Source organism: Polypterus senegalus, chromosome 7 (genome assembly GCF_016835505.1).
Source record: "Polypterus senegalus isolate Bchr_013 chromosome 7, ASM1683550v1, whole genome shotgun sequence".
In the NCBI taxonomy this organism is placed as follows: domain Eukaryota; kingdom Metazoa; phylum Chordata; class Cladistia; order Polypteriformes; family Polypteridae; genus Polypterus; species Polypterus senegalus.
This window is the reverse complement of record NC_053160.1, coordinates 26,866,495-26,887,596: the sequence shown is the minus strand read 5'-3', so window position 1 is coordinate 26,887,596 and position 21,102 is coordinate 26,866,495. Positions and strand designations below refer to the sequence as shown.

General features: G+C 37.9%; 1 protein-coding gene across 1 annotated transcript in view; it reads left to right on the top strand.

The window, feature by feature from the left end:
- The first annotated feature begins 3,029 nt into the window (after positions 1-3,029).
- jmy (junction mediating and regulatory protein, p53 cofactor) overlaps positions 3,030-21,102 on the top strand; it is a 108,150-nt gene continuing 90,077 nt past the window's right edge. The window contains exon 1 of the mRNA XM_039758381.1: positions 3,030-4,656. Coding sequence (XP_039614315.1) covers positions 3,757-4,656 — 900 coding nt within the window. The 5' untranslated portion in view covers positions 3,030-3,756. The remainder of the gene's footprint in view (positions 4,657-21,102) is intronic.

Sequence of the window (21,102 nt, the reverse complement as noted above, 5' to 3'; positions counted from 1 at the left end):
CCTTTATAAATAATGGTTTTAATTAGAAAACCTTTTTCTGATAAGAGTGAAGGTTTGTTTTGCACTTTAATGGTTACATTTTGCTTAACAATACCTGGTTGATTTTGTATTTAGTATACTTTCGTTTATCAGAAATTATCATAGCATTAATTAATGATAATAATCCAAGTAAATGTGGTATGTCTGTATTTTTGTTGATTAATATGTGAGAAGGACTTGAGTTGCATGTATATGTATGATAAAGTACTATATAAACTTACTATAATTATTATTACTACCATCTCCTGCTCTGACATATTGAATTACACATAAGCAATCTACAGAAAACAATTCACCAATCAAAACATAATATGTGTTAGAGCACACCCCCTCAATGTTGATGACTGAAATTGACAATTTTATTTCAAGGAGTATTTCATGATGCATTTGGAGGAATATTACAGACAAAATTAAATAAATAAGCAACAAAAAACATATTTTGTGACACATTTTTAATTTTATTTTCTGATTTATTTATGCATTTAATTTCGCCAGAAATATTCCTTCATAAATGAGAAGAGTTTTAACAGCAGGTTTCAATTTGTTAAATTGAGCCCAGTAATCAAATATGAGGAGAAAGTGAACTGCAGAGTTTGGGTGCAGCGTACGAGGAGGCCCTGGTACCAAAAGCACTAAGGTTATAGGCTGAGACAGAAAAGTAAACTTGATTGTAGGGACCGGGAAAAATATATGTATGAAGAACATCTGCAGGACAGCTTGAAGTAAAATTATGAAGGGCTTTAAATAGTAACAGTAAAATTTCAAACTATTAAATGGGACACAGGAAGCCAAAGATGCTGAATGAGTAGAATTGTGAGATGTTCAGTGAACTTAGACATGCAGTAATTTGGATCAAGTTCTGGATGAGTTGAAGTCAGTGAAGAAGATTATTCTTCATTGTCAATGTGAGGAGTAACCAAGGAAGTGACTAGAACTTCTGAAATGTGCTGTATTAAACCAGGTTGTAGTCTAGAAAAAAAAAAGACAATCGAGGAACAAAGATTCCTGTGAACAGTAAAAGGATTATCCAAAATAACACCAAGGCTCTTGCCCTGTGTAGAAATGGATATAGTGCATCCAGTAATGGAAATATTGAAGCTGCATGTATTTACCAGTGTTGACTTAGACCCAAGAAGGAGCGGTTCAGTATTATTGCTATTCGGTTTGAGATAGTTGTTTTGTTATCTACCACGGGATTGCTTTGGAGAGCTCATTTTTTCCACCTTCTAATTCAGTGCATCTTCCTAGATTGTTGGGCACACGGCCAGAACGAATCCTAAACAGTGCAGTACTCAACTGCTGAGCACATTTGTGCACATATTCACACTTACACATATGAGTATAATTTAGAGTTTCCAATTGATTAATTTATAGTCTGCTTAGAATGTGACAGAAAAAAAACAGAGCACTCACAGAAAATACCACACTGTAGAAAATTCAAGGTGTCAAGAAAAGCTCAAATATGAGTGGTCCATGCCTTTAAAATCACAGACCCCACAAAACCTATTGCAGATGACTTCACATGACTGGATAATTGCCACAGGGATCTTTTTGTTTGTGTTCTGCATGGCTGTGCTTGGGTCCTGAGGTGGCTAGTCGTGTTGTTGGTCTGGCAACGTGCTGTTATCAGTGCATGCTCCAATTTTTCCCAGGGCTTCAAAGATATTATGCAAAGAAAAAAGGAAGAAGCTAAACTCATTCCTAGCATGGGATCACATATTTCTCCAAGTCTTGACAATCAACTAACTTTTTAATCTCTCCATTCATCTTTTCTGATGGCTGCATTTTTCTCACCGACTCTCACATTCTCCGTTCACCTGCCCTGGCTCTGTTCCCCCACTACGTATGTTACCTGTTTTTTTCTTTTCAGTTGCACACACGAGAAGACTATACAGCCGAAACATTGCATCTTTTACCTTCCTTCCTTTTCAGTATGGAAATAAACTTTAACTTTTTATATCCTTAATAAATGAATTAATTAATATAAATATATGCACATGTGCCATGCCAATTGACAATAGGGAAATGTTCTAGATGCCATAAAATAGGGGTAAGCAACATCAGTCCTGGAGGGCCACGGTGACTTCAGGTTTTTCTTCCAACCCAATTGCTTAATTAGGAACCAATCCTTGCCAGTTTCAGACATAATTTAATGTTATTGCTTGTTAGTCTGCAAGTTAGGTTCTTAAATCGTTGATTTTTTTTCCGTCCCTAGGATATCATCCAAATGATTTGCACCCTAAAACTGATAATTTTCAGTCTGTCACATTTTTCTCTCAAGTGTTTTATTAAACCAAATGGTGTATGATTTATCCAAACAGATGTAAATGGAAACAAGTTAGATGGGGTACTGCTGGCTCCTTTGCAATTTGCTTCTTATTGCTAATAAGGTGCCATTAAAAACACTGAATGCAGCTGTTTAAGACTAAAACAAACAATTAAGTGTGGGGAACCATAACAAGCAAGACCACTAAAATGAAGCATCAAAATGTCACTTGAGCAATAAGCGCTTCAACAGCAATTATTGACTTCTCATGAAGAAACTGGGTTTGAACACAACTGTGGCCCTCAAGGACCGACGTTGCGTACCCCTGCCATAAAAGGTTCAAAAAGGCGACTTGAAATTTCTAGTTGCAAGCGTCTAAAAAGTGCACTTTTAACTGAATAACTAAGCGCCCGGCAAAAGCGTGTTAATAAAATATAAAGAAATAAATAACTAGCGGATACAAATGCGCCGTTAAGATATTTTGACCCAAACGGCGCTCCATAAGCGAGCCCTACCGGCGTATCATTACTTCTAATAAACACTCCCATTGTGCCACTTATCTAGCTACGTAAAACATAGGAAAAGTTACTAATTAGCCATCCGGAACACAAGACCGTTTTCCGACTCCGGTATGAAACATCAAAGCCGCACGGGGTGCGCTCGCTTGGCCAGTCCTTGAGCAGTGACGTCACTACGTCGCCGGCGTATCCCACGGCAAGCTGACATCACTAGGCACAGAGAGGGAGAGACGTTGTTATGGAGCAAAGGGAAGCGCAATAGACGAAAGCAGAAAACGTCGTTAAAAGCAAACAAGCGAGCAAATACAAAAAAAAATAAGAATCACACAGTCGTTTGGGGTATACTTACACTGTCGGTTTGGAATATTCAAGTTGTCGGGTAAAAAGAGAGCCACGCACTTACGCAGGCATTCACGCACGCACACCTCGATGGTCTGTAATTTGACAGCCGCGCGGCTGCTTGAGTTGCTTGTAAACAGATCCCGACACGTGACCATGTGAACCGACCTCATTGTCTGAGAGTGAGAAGGGAGAACGAGCAAGCGAGCGAGAGGAGGGGGGCGCTTTTCATGTGGAGAATCATAAAAAGACAACGTTCCTCTGCGCTATTGGGTATCAGGTGGAGTGGGGTGCAAGGACGTGACGCGGAGTGGGATGGCAGACGCAGAAGAAACGGAGACTGCGGCCGGTCAGGTTGGGCAACGATGATTTTGGAAAGGACAAAGATGGCAGGTTTATTTGGGAATGCGTGACAGCGGATGTGGGAGTTAGGCAGGAATCGGGTGCTCTTTATGGTTTTTTTTGCATCGTTAACTCGCTGCCCAGTAGGATCTATTTATTTATTTATTTATTTTACTGACTCTCTTCGGTCCACTGGGAAGTCAGCGAAAGGCCCCGTGGACGGGCTAGAAAGTGTCCAGGCTTGAAATAGCGATGTCATTCACCATGGAAGACACTCTGGAGTCTGGCTGGGTTGCCGTGAGACCGAACGTGTTCGAGGACAAGGAAAAGCACAAATTTGTGTTCATAGCTGCTTGGAATGAAGTGGAAGGCAAGTTTGCGATCACGTGTCACAATCGCACCGTGCAGAGACAAAGGACCGCAGCGAAGGAGCCCACTGCCGATGGCACCAGGGCAGCGGACGTCCTATCTACCAAAGGAGAGACAACCGCGGCAGCACCAGCACCATCACAACCGAGCTCGGAGTTGAAAAGTTTTAGAAGTCCCGTGAAAGAACGGGCAGATGGATGGAAAAAGCCCGGTCAACTGATCGGTGAGCCGCGGCCCCAGAGCCACGCAGAGACCAGTGCACCGAGTCCTTCTCGTGCTAAAGCTGGCCAGGTTGCTGCAGGCCGGCGAAGGAGTCCAGGCAAACTAGGGGATATTGAGATCTTGGAGCCGGTACCCGGCCACGATGACTCCGCGACTCCGGAAAAAGAACCGGTCGAGTCGGAGGAACTTGACGGTACATCTCGAGAAGAGTGTAGCTGGGCCGGGCTCTTCTCATTCCAAGACTTGAGAATGATACACTCGCAGCTCTGCGCTGTGAATTCGGACCTGGAGCCCTGCCTGCCTCTCTTCCCCGAAGAGCCTTCAGGTATGTGGACTGTATTGTTCGGGCCGTCGGAAATCAGCCACAAAGAGATGGACACCCTCTGTTACCAGTTACAGGTTTACCTGGGCCATGCACTGGATACCTGCGGTTGGAAGATACTGTCCCAGGTCCTTTTCACAGAGAGCGATGACCCCGAGGAGTACTATGAGAGTCTCAGTGAGCTCAGGCAGAAAGGCTACGAGGAAGTGCTACACAGAGCCCGGAAACGTCTTTACGAGGTAAGGGGTTTGGACATCCATCTACTTTCCTAGCATCCATCCACCCATCTATCCCTTTTCAAACCCCCTTCATTCTGAGCTGGGTAAATGGGGAGCTACAGTCTATCCCAGCAAATGTGTCACAAGGCAGGAACAATTTCTGGATGGGGCACCAATCCATCACACTAACAGGTCAACCTATCATTGCACCTAACCAGCATGTCTTTGGATTGTGGGAGGAAACTGGAGAACCACCAGTGGACACAGGGAGAACATGTTGACACCATGCAGAGAGAAAGAACATAGAACTGTGACGTAAAATCCCGGTTTCCTTATTGTGAGGCAGCAGTAATAGGACTGTGCCATTGACCTGCCCTAGTTTCCTAGCAGTCAAAAGTTTATTTCACTTTTGTTAGCAACAGGGTTGCACCTATGATTGCATGAAGTGTGTGAAGAGAGTCAGGTTGCACCTCCAGGCCAGCCTTATTTCCGCCCTCTGTTTCCTTTCGTGCATAATTTATTAAAAACACCTCCGTTTGTAACTTGGTGATTGGCGAGTATCTGTGAAACTGTCCTGTTGGTAGAAAGTGTTTGTTTAGTTCAGTTTTATTCATTTTAGTTGGCATCCTTCATGGTAAAATTTAGATTTTTTTTTTTATTTGATACACTTTATTAATCCTAGAAGGGAAATTGTATTTTTGCATGACCTTTGGGGTTATCCGAGTCTTGCACACAAACTAAATAAACAGTTAAACAAATAACTTTTTTCTAATATTATCCCATATTATATTATTATATGACAAGGGTGATGAAGCAGATCCAAGTCACTAGAGGCCAGTAAGCTTAATGTGCATTACAGGTAAATTAATGGGAGCAATTATTAAGGATAAGTTTGAGCATCACATGCCAGGGTCATTTGTGTTAGTGAGCAGTGAACATGGGTTGAGAAGAGGGGGGTCATGTTTTACTAACATGTGAGAGAGAATTCTATGAGGTAGCAACTAAAGGATATTGACAGAGTTGTGCGTATGATATTATTGAGCTTACTTTCCAGAAAGCATTTGATAAGGTGCCACATTAGTGGTTGGCCATCAAACTAAAAGAAGTGTGAGTTAAGGGTGTAGTTTAACAGATGTTTGCAAAATTGGCTCAGACACAGGAAGCAGAGGGTGATGGTGCAAAGAACCTTGTCAGAAGTGAGTAAAGTTAAAAGTGGTGTCTCTCAGGGGTCATCGCTGGGGTTGTTGCTATTTCTAATATATATAAATGATGTGTATAGGAATATAAACAACATGCTGGTTAAGATGAAGATGACACCAAGGTAGGTGGATTGGCTGATAATCTGGGATCCTTGGAATCATTACAGAGGGACTTGACAGCATACCATCTTTGGGAGATTTATGGCAGATAAAATTTAATTGAAATAAATGTCAAGTATTACACATAGGTAATGTTAGGTTTAAATACACAATGGAGATCTAAAACATTGAAAGTACCGCTTATGAGAAGGAGTTAGGAGTTGTAGTGGACTCGCCACTATAACCTGCAGACAGTGTTCAGAAGCCATTAATAAGGCTAACAGAATGTTGGCTTATACATCACGATGTGCAGAGTACAAGTCAAAGGAAGCTATGCTTAAGCCATATAATGTTGTGGTAAAGCTTTATCTGGAATACCGTGTACAGTTTTGGTCTCCGGACTGCAAAAAAGACATAGCAGTGCTAGACACAGTCCAGAGAAAAGCAGCTAGCTTGATTCCATGACTGCAGGGGATGAGTTACAAGCAAAGAATAGAGGAGTTGCACCTTTACAGTTTAACCAAATAGACCTTAAGAAGTAGTGTGAATAAAGTGTTTAAAATTCTGAAAGGAATTAGTACAGCCGATAGAGACTGTTGCTTTAAAATTATTTCAGTAATACATGGGGACACATTTGGAAATGTGTTAAGGGTAAATTTTTCATAAATGTTTAGAAAGTTTTTCCTTACACACAGAACTTTAGGCAGATGGGATAAATTACTAAGTAGTTCAGTAGACAGTCGGACATTATTTTGGAGTAATTGGACAGGATTTGTAATCTTTTTTTTTTTTTTGGGCTGAATGGCCCATTCCAATGCTCTAATATTAAATGTAAAGTACTTTTGACATTATCATTGGCAGAGGACTAATTTTAGCATAGAGTGTCATACACGTATGTTGCACATTTTTGAGGTTTTTAGATCCCATCCTAAAAGAGGAAAGGAATATAAAGTCTACAGTAATGCAAATAACCCCAATACCAATTACTACACATTTAAAAAAAGTTAATAATCAAATTCCGATTGACGTAAACTGTCTGCCATTGCTGTCTTGTTACAATATACAGTGCTGACAGTGAGCTATATAAAATCAGAATTAATATTTTGCTGTTAATTTCACTTACAGTTCCTGTTTCCCATCCATTGCAGGCAGGCTCTTCATCGCCACAGCATTTTACTGTAAAAAAATGAATTAAATATTTGTGTTATTTTGTTGTTAGATTGTTGACTTAGTCCCTAAGTGCCTTGTAATGTACTTTGAACAGTCTAACAAATGATAGGTTCACGTAATAGAGGTGGTTCTCTCTGCATGTAAACTAAAATATGGAGCCGGGGACAGGCATGTTAGAAATGATATTAAAACAAGAAGACATTCATTATTTAAATGGGATGAATGTGGACTTTGGTAAAACTACCATCTGTGGCTATACATGCCACTACGCATCATTGCATAGATGCATACAGGTGATGAATGATGTGCTAGTGCAGTTATAACCAAACATTGTGTAACTACCCTTTCTAGGATAGTGGTGCACAAGTGATTTGGAGCAAACTGTAGCTGACATTCTGGAGTATCACACACATATGAATACAAGATCACCTATTGGATATGAATCAAGTAGTACAGATAGTTAAAGACGGCTGTTGATGTGGCATAAGCTTTCGCAGTAGATTGAAAGCTATATGTAGTCTTCCATTTATCTATTAGAAAAATAGGGTGGAACAGATGTACCGCATTATATTTGCCGATCCCCACATCCTCATGAAGACCAATGATTTGGCCCCTGTTAGTGATGATAACAACAGTATAAGCATTTTAAATAACTACAGTGGTTTCTTTTACCTATCTGTGGAGCATGTGAACACAAGAGACATGCAAACTTGCCAATTTACATACTTTGCTGTGTACATTGGCCCACTGCCTCTGTATGCTATTACATTTTTTAACTTGCATACAGAGAAATAAGAATGAGTAGCAAATCAGTAAATGATTGGATTGATTTTAATTCCTATACTGTTATACTTTACAGCTTGAAAAAACTGGAGGAAAATCTATTGTGTATGTGGAAAAATTCGAAAATGAATATAAAAAGAAAGTTGTGAGTGCAGTAACTTCACCAAGTTTGTTCTTTAAAATATTTTTGGCTTTGAAACCTATAAGGTGGTCTGTATTATGTTTAGTGAAAAGAGCTGTATGACATAAAGAAATGTGCTTTTGCTCAAGTTTAGTTCCACACTTGTCACCCACTGCCTATCAAAATTTCCCATCACTATTTGATAGAAAAAGTGGTTTTACAGAACAGACGGATCTAAGCAGCTGTGTTTTATTGATCACATCACTGTCGTAAATAGTGTTAATCCATGAGTTTTTGAACAAGACCTATTTTAGTGAGCGCGTAGAATATGTTACAGTATTCAGACTTTAATTTGTGGTAGCATAAAGACATTTGGAAGATTCAAAATAGAATTTGTTTTGCAAGTTTGGTTTCATTTATGTTTAATCATATGAGTTACTTACAATGTGACTTAAAATGTTACAGCTGTTCAGTTTGTTTCTGTACAGTACACATGGATTGCTAGCCAGGATTAGTGATTAATTTGGAATCGAACAATGAACCAGTCTGTTGAACCTTGTGTATTACATTCAAAATGCCTTAGGCATTAGGCCTCACAGCCGACCACATTTATTATATTACTTGTTTGCATTAATAAATTAAAATGTTGTCACTTTTTAGTCTTTTATTTCTTTGCACCATTATACTATAGTCATCTCTTCCTGTTCTTTTAATTGACATTAATCCTCACTCGGAAGGTTGTCTATGGAGTGTTGGGTTCACAGTAAAGCTGGTGAAATGCTGAACACATGGCCCCTCACTCTTCTTTGTTTTGAAAATCTCCTAAGCTGCCATCTGTTGCTTTAAATGTGAGAAACATGATCCAAGGTGCAGCAGACAGAACTTCCTGAGAATACAGTGGTTTATTTAAAAAAAATGCATTACTACTTGAGCTGGACCACAGATGCCTTTTAGAATTTTAAGTTTTCTGTGGTGTGTTTTTGTATTATTTAAATCGGCTAATGCATTCTTTGAAAAGGTGTATATAAAGACAAAATAATCGATGTTCCATCAAAAGAAATTTCTAATACAGTATATATACTACAGTGGACTGACCTGTGTGTGTGTGATGGTTTTAGTAGTTGGCTGATGGCTTTGTTTTAACCTGCAAATAGGCAGCACAGGCTAATTTACTTTAGTAATCACTCAAAAAACATTATCTACTTTGGATGTTTAATTGCTTTTTGACCACTTCTTTGTTGCAAGTTTTTATGTTGGAAAGGCAATAATGGAAAAAAAGACAGGTAAAAATCCAGTTTCTTTTTAAATTAAATGGTGGCAGGAATATTTATCATTCATGGGTGTTATGGGGCATATAGTGATAAATGAAGCGAGATGTCAGCATCTTTGCAGAATACTGAAAGTTTATTTGGGGAAACTTGAATTACTGGGTTTGTGCATTAATTGTAGTATTCGGCCTTCTCTGTCAGACTTGTGGTTTTTGTTGAACTGTTTTTAGATGTTCTCTTTATTAACTAAGTGCGTAACGTACACTGCATTTATTACCTTATTTAATTACATTGTTCAAATTTGCTTGCATCTAAAGAATTGGTGTATAAAACCGATCAGACACAGGTGTATCTCTTTTTGTGAGCAACCAGACTGATTAACTAATCCTCAGATTCTGTATTTAGCTAAACCAATGTAAGTGGGCTGGAAGAGGTGGAGCTTAGCTTTTGAGAGATTTAAGATGTGAGCTGATCAAACCACTTGCATGTACGTGGGAATGGTAATAAATGAAAGCTTTACCCTTTTGACCTCGGCTGCTATACTTGGGCTAAAATGTTTGGTAGCAGATTGTATGGAATGAAGTCTGCATTCATTAGGTTGGTGATGAAAATTAAAATTAGGAAGCTTGGATTGTTTTCATGAGGTTATTAACATTTTGTGAGATATGTATTTAAATTTGCCTAATTAGTGAAACAGAAAGACCTTTGTCCTTTTAGTTATACGTGTCACAAGTGGTTTGAAAGAATGCAGCACTTGCTATTATTGTATGAGTTCTTGGTTTGTCTTTCACAGTTTGCATATCTTCCATATATATTGAATAGAAATGTCTTTATACTATTTTCTGGTACCTAACTTCTTGTTGTAAAAAATATAATATTCATTATTCAGACAATTTTTTTTGCTATGAAAACCGTGAGTCAGATGTAACGCCAGGTTGAAATGGCATTAGCCAACAGTTTATTTTATCCTATATGTTGTAATGGATGAAAAGATATAAGGGTATTGTATGTGTTGGCATTCATGAAGTTCAATTAGTATTCAATGTATCACTGTAGTCCATCCATTCAATAAGCTCTACAATCCTATAACTTAACAGCATGTAATTCTTTCATGTACCGTATGTAGAATATATTTTCCTTCCACTACTTATTGTTATGTTACATTGCTTATTATTCTTTTTTTTATTATGTTTTCTTGATTTTTGTTTTGACTATTATGCCACATCAGGCTGTGAGAATGTTATTTGTTTCCAGTGTTTTGTAACAATTGGTGAAGCTTCTAGTTAAAACACTGATTGGTTTATTGTGTCAAAACATATTACCATAATATTGCAAAAAGTTTTCTCACACCCAGGCATTTGAGACCCCAAAGCTGCAGTGACACAGAAACACTGGAACATCAGTTGTTGATAGTGCTGCTCACTTGTTCATCTCTGGGAATCTCAAAGTTTTGCATTCTGTAACCTTCAACCCTTCGGACTTCTGTACTCTCCAACAGCAGCCGGAGCATGGTGAGCACCAGCTCTGACTGCTGTGTTCAGTTCCGTCAACTTTTATTGTGGGTCTATTGACAGTGCCTTATTGTGGATTGTACTGAATGTTTCATTAATACAAGCTAAGCACAATTGGTATCCGTGCAATGATTGGTTTTTACTGTTGTGGTTATTTTGTCACCAGTTTGGCTCTGAGGTGGCACTGTTTTTTAAGGGCATTTCCCAACATTGAACCTGGTTCATCCATGAAACTAATTGCTCCAAGCTGATACATTACAGGATAGTTGCTAAATACCACCAAAGTACAGGAGCAAAATTTTCTATAGAAATGAATCAGCATCTCTGTGACTCAGTGTCAGCAAAAAGTATAGTTTTTGAGCTTCACAAAGCTGGAATCTATGGCAGAGATGCTATTTGGAAATCTCTCTTACCCACATTAAGACATGTTGTCTGATGTAAGCAGCAAAAAATGTGGACCCTTGAGCAACAGAAAAAAAACGAATATGGTTTGAGTCATCTTTTACACTTTTTCCAACATCTGGGCATTTTTACATTTGGAGAAAGCCAAAAGTTGTCTTAAAGCACAATTTTTACTGTTAAGCATTACATGTGGTGCAAAATCTGTTATGATATAGTCATCTCTCCGGGGATGGGTTATTGGGTCAGGTGATTGTTCTTCATGTTCGTACAATGACTAAGGTATGTGAGACCATTTTACAGAATGAAGAGTAGCCTGTTTCCAAACTTGGTAGTCTAGGTACCAGTATCAGAGCTTTATATATGGATTGGGGCTGCAATGTTTTACAGGAATGTTTATTTGTAAAGTATTTTTATTCATGAGTTCATGGGACTCCATCTTCAAGTCCAGTTTAAACACAATTGGCATCTTGGAGGAGAATGATTTAATACCAAATGATTTTAAATGATAATGTCATGTTGATGCATGGTCTTTTTTTCCAATATAAACAAAAATGATGAAAAAGGATTTGAACACTACATTAGTATTGTATTTTCAAATTGTGTTTTCAGGCTTCTGTCAGACCCTTCAAATTAATTTCTGTGTCAAAAACATCACTGCTTTGACCTTCAATATTATTCTGAGGTGCAATATGCCCTTTAGTTGAGCATAGCCAGTGATTTATTTATACATTTGCATAAAAATCTGTCACATTTGGATCATCGCACTGAATTTTCAAGAAGTTGCCCTTGTTTTTCTCCGTTAGGTTGGACCTTGTGTTAGTATAGATTTTAGGCCTGTAAAAACCTGTATACACTCTGAAGCGTTTTGGCTAATAGTGAGGAGCATTTTCTCAGCGTCTAGTATGCCAGAGGGGGAAGTGTTATTTCTGTAAGAATATGAATCTGCTAATGGTGATCACCTTGCTTTTATGAGATTCCACTTTGTTAGAAGTGCCTTATGAGTAATTGCACAGACCAGGCTCTATTAATAACCTCAGTATTGTCGTCTGATTTGCAGAGGTTAATGGCCATTTCCTAAAACGGAACACTTCAAAATATGTTAGGAGTATTATTTAACCATCTAAATCATAAAGGTTTTCACATATGTGACTAGCAAGCTGCTGAATATTTTAAGCCCTATTTTCAGCGGTAGTAAGTAAGACCTGTCTGTTTTAAAAGAGTTGCTTACTGCATCACTATAGCTTTTTGGTTAAATGTTGCATATGTCACAAAACGACTCAGCACCGCATCAGCAATTCTTAGGTTGTGGAGTCTGATTAGTGCTTTTTAATCCTTTCAGTCGTAAAATTAGTTTTGCCTGAAAACAAAGAACTTTTTTTTTTTCTCTCCTCTTTTTTCACTGGTTTCTGTGTACTTTTTGATTACAACACAGTACATTCTCAGACTTTTCTCTGATTATAAATGCTTTGATCAATTGGCTGCTAGTTTAAATCGACTGATTTTTCACTGAAAAAAGGCTTGATTGGTGATTGGTAAATAGGTCGGTCACAAAAAATGATATTTGCAGCCCCTGCTTTTCTAGGCTTTATGGTAATTTAGTTGTTGTGCATCTTTACGCAAGGTATTTTTATTTATTTATTTCATTTGAAGCAATTTTCTTGCATTCAGTGCGGTGTAAAAGAGCTGTGAGTGGAGGCTTGTTTTATCAGTGAGCAAGAGGCAACTGGAATATGAGCCATTCCATTAAGTAAAGTAATCTGAAAAATTTGGATATGAATGTCATTAGGCTTTGCACCCTAGGAACCAAGTTACCTGAACAATTCTGTAACATTTCAGTAATTATTTTCTGCTCTGATGCTGATCTTTCTGGTCATAAAATAGGTCATTACGATAGCAATTGATGAAAAGAATTCATAATTAATTGCAGGGTTACAGTATTTAATCGTTCTTCTAGAGTGCCTTTTTCTCTTGCATGATTTGGCTCAAAAACAAATCAGCACATCGTTATCTCATAACAAGTTTCGAGTTTGGTATTTTTCTATATACAGTAATCCCTCCTCGATCGCGGGGGTTGCATTCCAGACCCCCCCGCGATAGGTGAAAATCCACGAAGTAGAAACCATATGTTTGTATGGTTATTTTTATATATTTTAAGCCCTTATAAACTCTCCCACGCTGTTTATAAATATTCCCCGCAGAGTTATACAGCATAATCCCTTTGTATTCTCTTAGATATTAGGTAAGATTCATTGAAATTATGTATGTAAACACACTGTTTATATACAGTAAAACGTAAATATTATTTTAAAGATATTGAGTGTCTCCGATATCACATATTTTACAGCCATTTCGATAGACAGGCCACCAGCAATAAATACGTACAATGCAAGAAAAACAGTATGCAGTAAATGTGTGTACAGTGACACTAAACGTACGTACATGTACTAAGCACTGTAAGAAGAAAATTAATTATTGTTACTCACCAACAATGACACGATGACTTGTCCGATAACGAGTTTAATTTTACTGCACAACAAAGGAGAGCGTTGCATCTCTTCCAAAGGAGCCACTTCAGGCAATTGTGTAGCACTGCCGTTGTTCTTCTTCTGGCAGTCTTCAATCCAAATCCCTAAAGCAGATTCCATCCAGACTACTGCCTTATTACATCCACTTACAACTCGTTTTGCACCCTGGTTAAAAGAACACTGCGGCCGTAGATCTTATATTCCTTTCCTACTTTTTAAATAAAAAGAATCGTTGCCTTCAACAAATCCAAAACGTTTACCTTTTCGGCAATCGTTAACATCTTCCGTTTGCGCTTGGGCACGGCCCCTGAAGCAGTAGCAGATCGTTTTGGAGCCATAATGAAGGGCTTGACTATGCACAAAGATAAACACAAAAGAGCACAACTCTTTACACAGCGAAACACATTGATGCTGAATGAGCGAGACGAGACTTCCTGGTTAACACTGCATTCAGCACGCAGGAACTTAACTGCGTGCTCTGATTGGTTAGCTTCTCAGTCTTCCGCCAATAGCGTCCCTTGTATGAAATCAACTGGGCAAACCAACTGAGGAAGCATGTACAGGAAGTAAAAGGACACATTGCCTGCAGAACCCGCGAAGCAGCGAATAATCCGCTTTATATATTTAGTTATGCTTTCATATAAAATCCGCGATAGAGTGAAGCTGCGAAAGTCAAAGCGTGATATAGCGAGGGATTACTGTAGCCGTTTTTAGCTCTAGGTCGTCCTCAAGAAACTGTGAAACACAGACACACACCCATCATCTTGATACTGATGTTTTAGATTCCGGGGGATCCTAAAACATTGAGATCCGTTGAAAACTGGAGATCAAAATTTTTGACGAATCCCCCATAGATGATAAATTGTGGTAGGGGAGGGCGCAAAGCCCAAAAAAAAAAAAGGAACCGGAAAAGTCATCCTGTTTAATTATAAACACTACAAATAAAGGTACTTTAAAGAATTCAGACCTTTTTATTTTGTCCTTTTAAACATAAGGTGCTTTTTTATTTAAAGATTTGTACTTTTATTATTTGTTGATGTGAGTCATACAGCCTATGTTTGGGTAAGAAACAAGTACTACATAAAACATAGATTACTGTTTTAATTATCATTACACCTTGAAAATGATTATTATCTAGCGGATACACTGGAGAAAAACGCACCTCTATAAATATAGTAAACATTTATTTTAAAAGCAAAAAGCTGTGGTACAGTCAATGATTTAAAAATATTAAAACCCACAGTGTAAGAGCATGTATATTTACATATAAGCAGTGTTCAATTGCCAAAATCAATTAATCAGTTGACACCTGTGGTCTGTAGATTAATTATAAAATCACTTTAATATAGGACATCAGACTTCTGTTTGTCTGGTTATGCAGGAGATTAGTGTAAAACGTTTTTTAAAGGGTTAAAAGGAAAAAAAAAAGAAACTTGGAATCAATGATCGGTATTGACCTAAAAAAAAAAAACCTTATTCGGAGCATACCTGTTTCTGTTGCTGTTCACTCCCTGTCATCATTGCATCTTGCCGAACATCTTTTGTATGTAAACAGCTGAGAAAGTTCATCCAATGTGCTGTATTTCAGTTCTTTTAGTTTTTTTTTAAATCCATATCAAAATATGCATTCACTCTTGTTTATATCCTGACGAACAGCAGTAGGATACGATTAACTTTTGTCGTACTTCCCCCTCACTGCTTTGTGAGTCTATAATTTGGTTGTCCGTTATTAAAAACTGGTATTCCCGGGTGTCCAGACTACTGATTTGACCTTCCCTGATTATTATGTTCCCTTATTCAAGGCTGATAATACTCTCATACATACTGTTTTGGGCACCAGAGTTCACTTTAAACATTTTCTATGGCCCCCTCAGTCAACAGATCTAAACATCACTGAACCTTTTATGGAAGAGAGGAGAGAGAGGGTTTAGGAGCACACGCTGATACAGAGCATTGCTGCACCCACTCAGGACAAACCACCTCAGGATCCCAGATTAGGGAGTGCAGCCATGCAACAGGTGATACCTCAGAACCACACTAGTTCAGATTGAATGGAACAGTGCGAGGTTTTTCTATGGTGGCTGGAGTGCAAATTTAGCCACCAACAACTTTTTCTGCCAACCAAAAACTTTTACGGAAAGTTATAAAAAATAGATTTCCGCCATCTTAATTTAACAAACAACTTTTCTTGTCCAATATCTCAATACATATAGTTCAGGATTTACACGTCAGTTTTCCAAGAAGGGCTAAGGATGTTCTAAAGGTAATGGATAGCCCTGCCCCTTATCTTGTTCTTGATATCAGTATATTGTTAGATAATTCTGTTCTTCCACTGCCTCTAGTTTAGAAAGAAATTAATTATTTTGGAAATCGTTTAATACCAAGAAGAATGATTCCTTTCCATTGTATAAGATTAGTGGGACACACATACCTCCCAAGCTTTCCTAGCATACCAGCAAGATGAACTTCCTCGGCATGTTTTCTCATTAGGAAATACTACCTGTCCTTGTGTCTTTTCTTCCTTGCAAGGCAAATATTTTACAATTGTAGGTATAATCAAAACTTAAGTCAATATTGGTTTTAGTCTTACATTTCTCAGTCTTTATCCAAATATCCAAAAAGAATTCAGTTAACAGTATATAAATATACTGTCTGTTTTGGGGATGTTTTTTGGATGCAATCCATTTTTTAACTTAACTATTATACTGAATACATTAGTTTAACATTTTTCATAGCCTAAAATATTTGAAAATTCTATACAATATCCAATTGAATAATCAATTATGGAAATGTGCAGTAACTGCAGCCCTGGAAGCGATGCCTTATACTTTTTATAGTGATTGTTTCTGTTTTTAAAGTGTATTGATATTGTACTTCCATGAAATGTGCTATATGCATTAATCATTGATTTAGTTATTGATAAAAAAGTTTAATTCCTCGCCCTGGCATTGTCTTTGCGAAGTTTGGAAGTTTTTTTTCTATGTCTGTGTGCGTTTCTCTTCAGGCTACCCAGTTTTCCTCCCATATCCCAAAGACCTTTATGTTGTGTTTGCTAGGGGAGTAAAATGGCTCCATATGAGTGATTGTGAATATGTCTGTGAGTATACCCAGGTATGAACTGATACCCCGTCTCAGCGGGTAGTTCTTGTCTTATGCAGAGTGCTGCTGGGATAGCCAGCATCTGCTACCTGAGCTAGGTGAAGAGATTAGAAAATGAGTGGCTGAATAAATGGAAGGATAGGTAAATGAAATACTTAGGTGAGTTATATTTTAAAAAGTGACTCACCAATGTCAATGTTTTGAAATGTATGTATCTGTGTAACATTATCGGGTTTTTGGCTTTAAGACTGTATGCCAATGTTAAGACAAATATGGCTTTTCTTGGCCTTTCTCTGTTTGCATAGTTTAGAAATGGGACACTTTTTTCCTGTTGTTAACTGCCCCAGATACATACTCTATACAGTATATGCTCATTGAGCAAATTATTGCAAATATTACACTAATACTGCATAAGGCCTCCTTTTGCTCTCAAAACAGCCTCAGTTCTTCATGGCATGGATTCCACAAGATATTGGAAACATTAATTTGAGAGTTGGGCCTTTATGACATGATTACATCATGCATTTTCTGCAGATTTGTCAGCTGCACATTCATGCTGCTAATCTCCTGTTCTACACCATCCTAAAGGTGTTCTAGTAGATTCAGATTAGAAGACTGGGTTGGACACTGAAGATCACTGAACTCATTGTCATGTTCATGAAACCAGTTTGAGATAAATTTTGTGAAATGGTGCACTTTCATAGTGGATGTGGCCATTGGAAGATTGGAAAATTTTGCCATGAAGACATGTGCATGGTTAGCAACAGTAGTCAAACAGACTCTTTCTTCCATTCAAGTGATGATTGATTGGTATTAACAGGTTAAAAGTGTGCAATGAAAACAAAACATTCCCCACACCATTATACCAACACCACCTGCCCGGACTGTTGACACAAGGCGAGTTTGGTGCTTGGATTCATAGATTCTTCCAGTTGATGCCAAATTCTGACCCTTCTGTCTCTGTGTCTGAGCAGAAATTGCAATGCATGAGACAGGGTATGTTTTCCAGTTTTCAGCTGTCCATTTTTGATTAGCCTGTGCCCACTGCAGCCTCTTGTTTATTGTTGATGGCTGACAAGAGTGGAACACAACAAGGCCTTTGGCTGTTGTAGCCCATCTGCCTCAAGGTTTGAATTGTTGAGCATTTTGAGATGCTTTTCTGATAGCTACAGTTGTACAGAGTAATTATCTGAGTTATTGTAGTCTTTCTGTCAGCTGAAACATTCTGGTTATTTTCCTTTGACCTCTCCCATCAACAAGGCATTTCTTTCCATGGAACTGCCACTCACTGGATGTTTTTTGTACCATTATCTAGAGACTATTGAAGCGTGAAAATCTCCGGAGATAAGAATTTACAAACCAGCCCGTCTGGAACCAACAACTATGCAATGGTTGAAATCGCTGAAATCATATATTTTTTTTCTCCATTCTGTTTGATGTGAACATTCATTGAAGCTCCTGACCTGTATCAGTATTATTTTGTGCAATGTGGTGCTGCCATATGCTTTGCAGATTAGATAACTGCATGGATAAGCAGACATATAGGTGTTCCTAAAAATTTGCTCAGTGAGTGTGTATTAATGCTTGTTTTTTACAGCTATACAGTAGACCCCTGCAAAGTTCACAGCCTCAGTCGTTTGCTGATTGTTCCTTAGAACATGACTAATAATTATTAGCGGAAACCCCAAATATCCTCCAATTTTTTAATGGCTTTTTTCGTGGCAATACTGCACTGTAGAGAGAACACAAAGCAACCGTAGAGGAAAACGTGGCTTGGGATGGTGAAAGTAGCCAATCTGACAGTGCTATTCATTTCTCCTTGCTGCTGATTGGCTGCTGCCCTGTGATGCATCTCCGGCAGATGCAGCCCAGCATTCCTGCATCATAACAGTGTAGCTATCTCGAGTGTTTCGCTGAGTGTTCTCGTGTTTTTCATTTTGTTCTTCCTAAAGAACTAAGATGCCACCCAAATGTTCTGCACTTTCTAAGGTTTCTGGTAAGGAACCTAAGCACCAGAAGAAGTTTAAGACACTCCGGGAGAAGGCTGAACTACTAGATTTGCTCCAGGAACTAAAGTTATGCTGCAGTAGCCACCCGAGGAGCTGTAAATCCTCTGCTTTACTGTGCAGTTGTTATCTTCATTACATACCTTCACTGTACTGCACAGCTAATTCATCATCATCTTTATACAATATCATTCATTATTGGTGATTACCCGTACATTACTTTTATTTTTATTTCATTAAAGTAAATTAAATTATTATATATTTACCCTACTTACACCAGAGAAAATGACAGTGCATACCAAAAAAAACTTGCTTGCATGAATTACAGTACATATAGGGTTAACATCGGTATTTTACATTCTAGCACTACGGGAGACATTGCAGTCCAGTACTGTATAGTATACGGGTTTACCTTTATTATATATATATATTTTTTTTAGGGTAATGTGTTTGAAATGAAATTAAAGTGTTTTGGGGGCATATTTAGGGTTTAAACTATAAAAATAGGCATGTAGAGGCATTTTTTTTTTTTTTGATCACATCTAAAATTCGCAGTTTTCCACAATTTGCGGGTGCTCTAGGAACGTAACCCCTGTGAATTTCAGGGGTCGTCTGTAGTATAGGCAAAATTTACTACTGATTCATTTTGGCTTTCTGTAGATTCTATTTATTAAAATGTCCTGAGGTATTCAAAAAGTGATAATGCTTTCAGTTTTCATCATTTCATTTGATGGAGCTAAGCATACCTTTTAAAGAATCTAGCACAAGAAGTGAAAAGCTTGTTATAGACTTGAGTGTGCACATTTATTGTTTCCAGTCGTCCAACTTCAAATTATCCACAACATTCTTGTTGCTGTTGTAGTTTATGGATTTATCACATTTTCAACACAGGGACTCACATATTGCTAATTTCTTTATTTGATGCTATAATCAACTTTTTTCCCCTATAGTTTCCTCCCTCTTATGTGTATGAGTATGCTCAAACACAGTTATAATTTGTTAACAGTTGTATTGCACTGAGATCATCTGTTATGCTAGAGTTTTCACTTTTCCCCCACCTATCCAGATATTAAGTTTATTAGAATGTATATTACAATTTCAAGATTAAAATGGTTCTGATTTTTTTAAAGCTGTCGACTTGGGGTGTTATTATGTGATGGCTTCTGATTTACATGTTGAGTATTCAAGCTTATTATGGAAGAGACCCGGGTGACATTGTTTGTAGTTGGTCAAAGTCGTTACTTGCAGTTAAACCTTCTGTGTGTAATGCCAAGGAACAGCATCCTTAAAGTCGCTGCCAATCTTGCTTTAGTTTAAGCTGAGCCACTCTTTTGAATTTTAGTGTGTTTTGTATGTGAATCAGTTTAGTGAACTAAAGTTTTGGCATAAAGATCACTGGTTTGTGTCTAAGAACCTGATATTCCTGAGATCCTATGCCTCTTCTGGACAAGTTGGGTCTGCTGTTCAACCGTGTCTGGTGATACCACCTATGCATGACATTGGATGTCAGTTCAGACTCTTCATACTGTATGTAGCTCCTGGCCTGTGGAATGAACCACCTACCTCCATTTTGAAATTCTGATGATTCACTCAATGTATTTAGGAAGCATTTTGAAAACTCTCTTGTTGAGTGAATTTCTGTAACCTAAGAATTGTAACAAGCTTCTATTTTGTTCTGAGCTGTTCACCCGTGGTTATCAATTTTTTTTATCCTTATCCTGTAGCATTTGTTTCCCAATCCGTCTCCCAGACTGAAGTTTACTTGATTCCGTTGAATTCTCTTGTAAGCCTATTTGAATAAAAACATCTGTTAAGCAAATGAATGTAAATGCAATACATGATGTTGCATTAATTCCAAGATGGCACATCAAGTGATGCCAAAGACAGTTATATGACATGCAATGTGTAAAAAGACAGTAGTGGCAAATAAATTGAAAATAACGACTAAATTTAGTAAAAAGCAATTTAGGAGATTAATATGAAACAATCTCGGAAGCACCTCTGTCAAAATGGGCCTCTGATTTAAATGCAGAGGATGGTTGAATTAGCTTCCCTTATATTGCCTGGCACAGACTTTTTCAGCATTTACAGTGGGCGAAATAAGTATTTGTTCCCCTGCTGAATTTGTAAGTTTGGTTGATTTTCTGCCTCTCTCCATTAAAATTAAACTACCATAAAAATTGGAGACTGGTTATTTCTTTGTAAGTGAACAAACTTACAAATTCAGCAGGGGATCAAATGCAGACAGTCCCCGGGTTACATACAAGATAGGTTTGTACTTAAG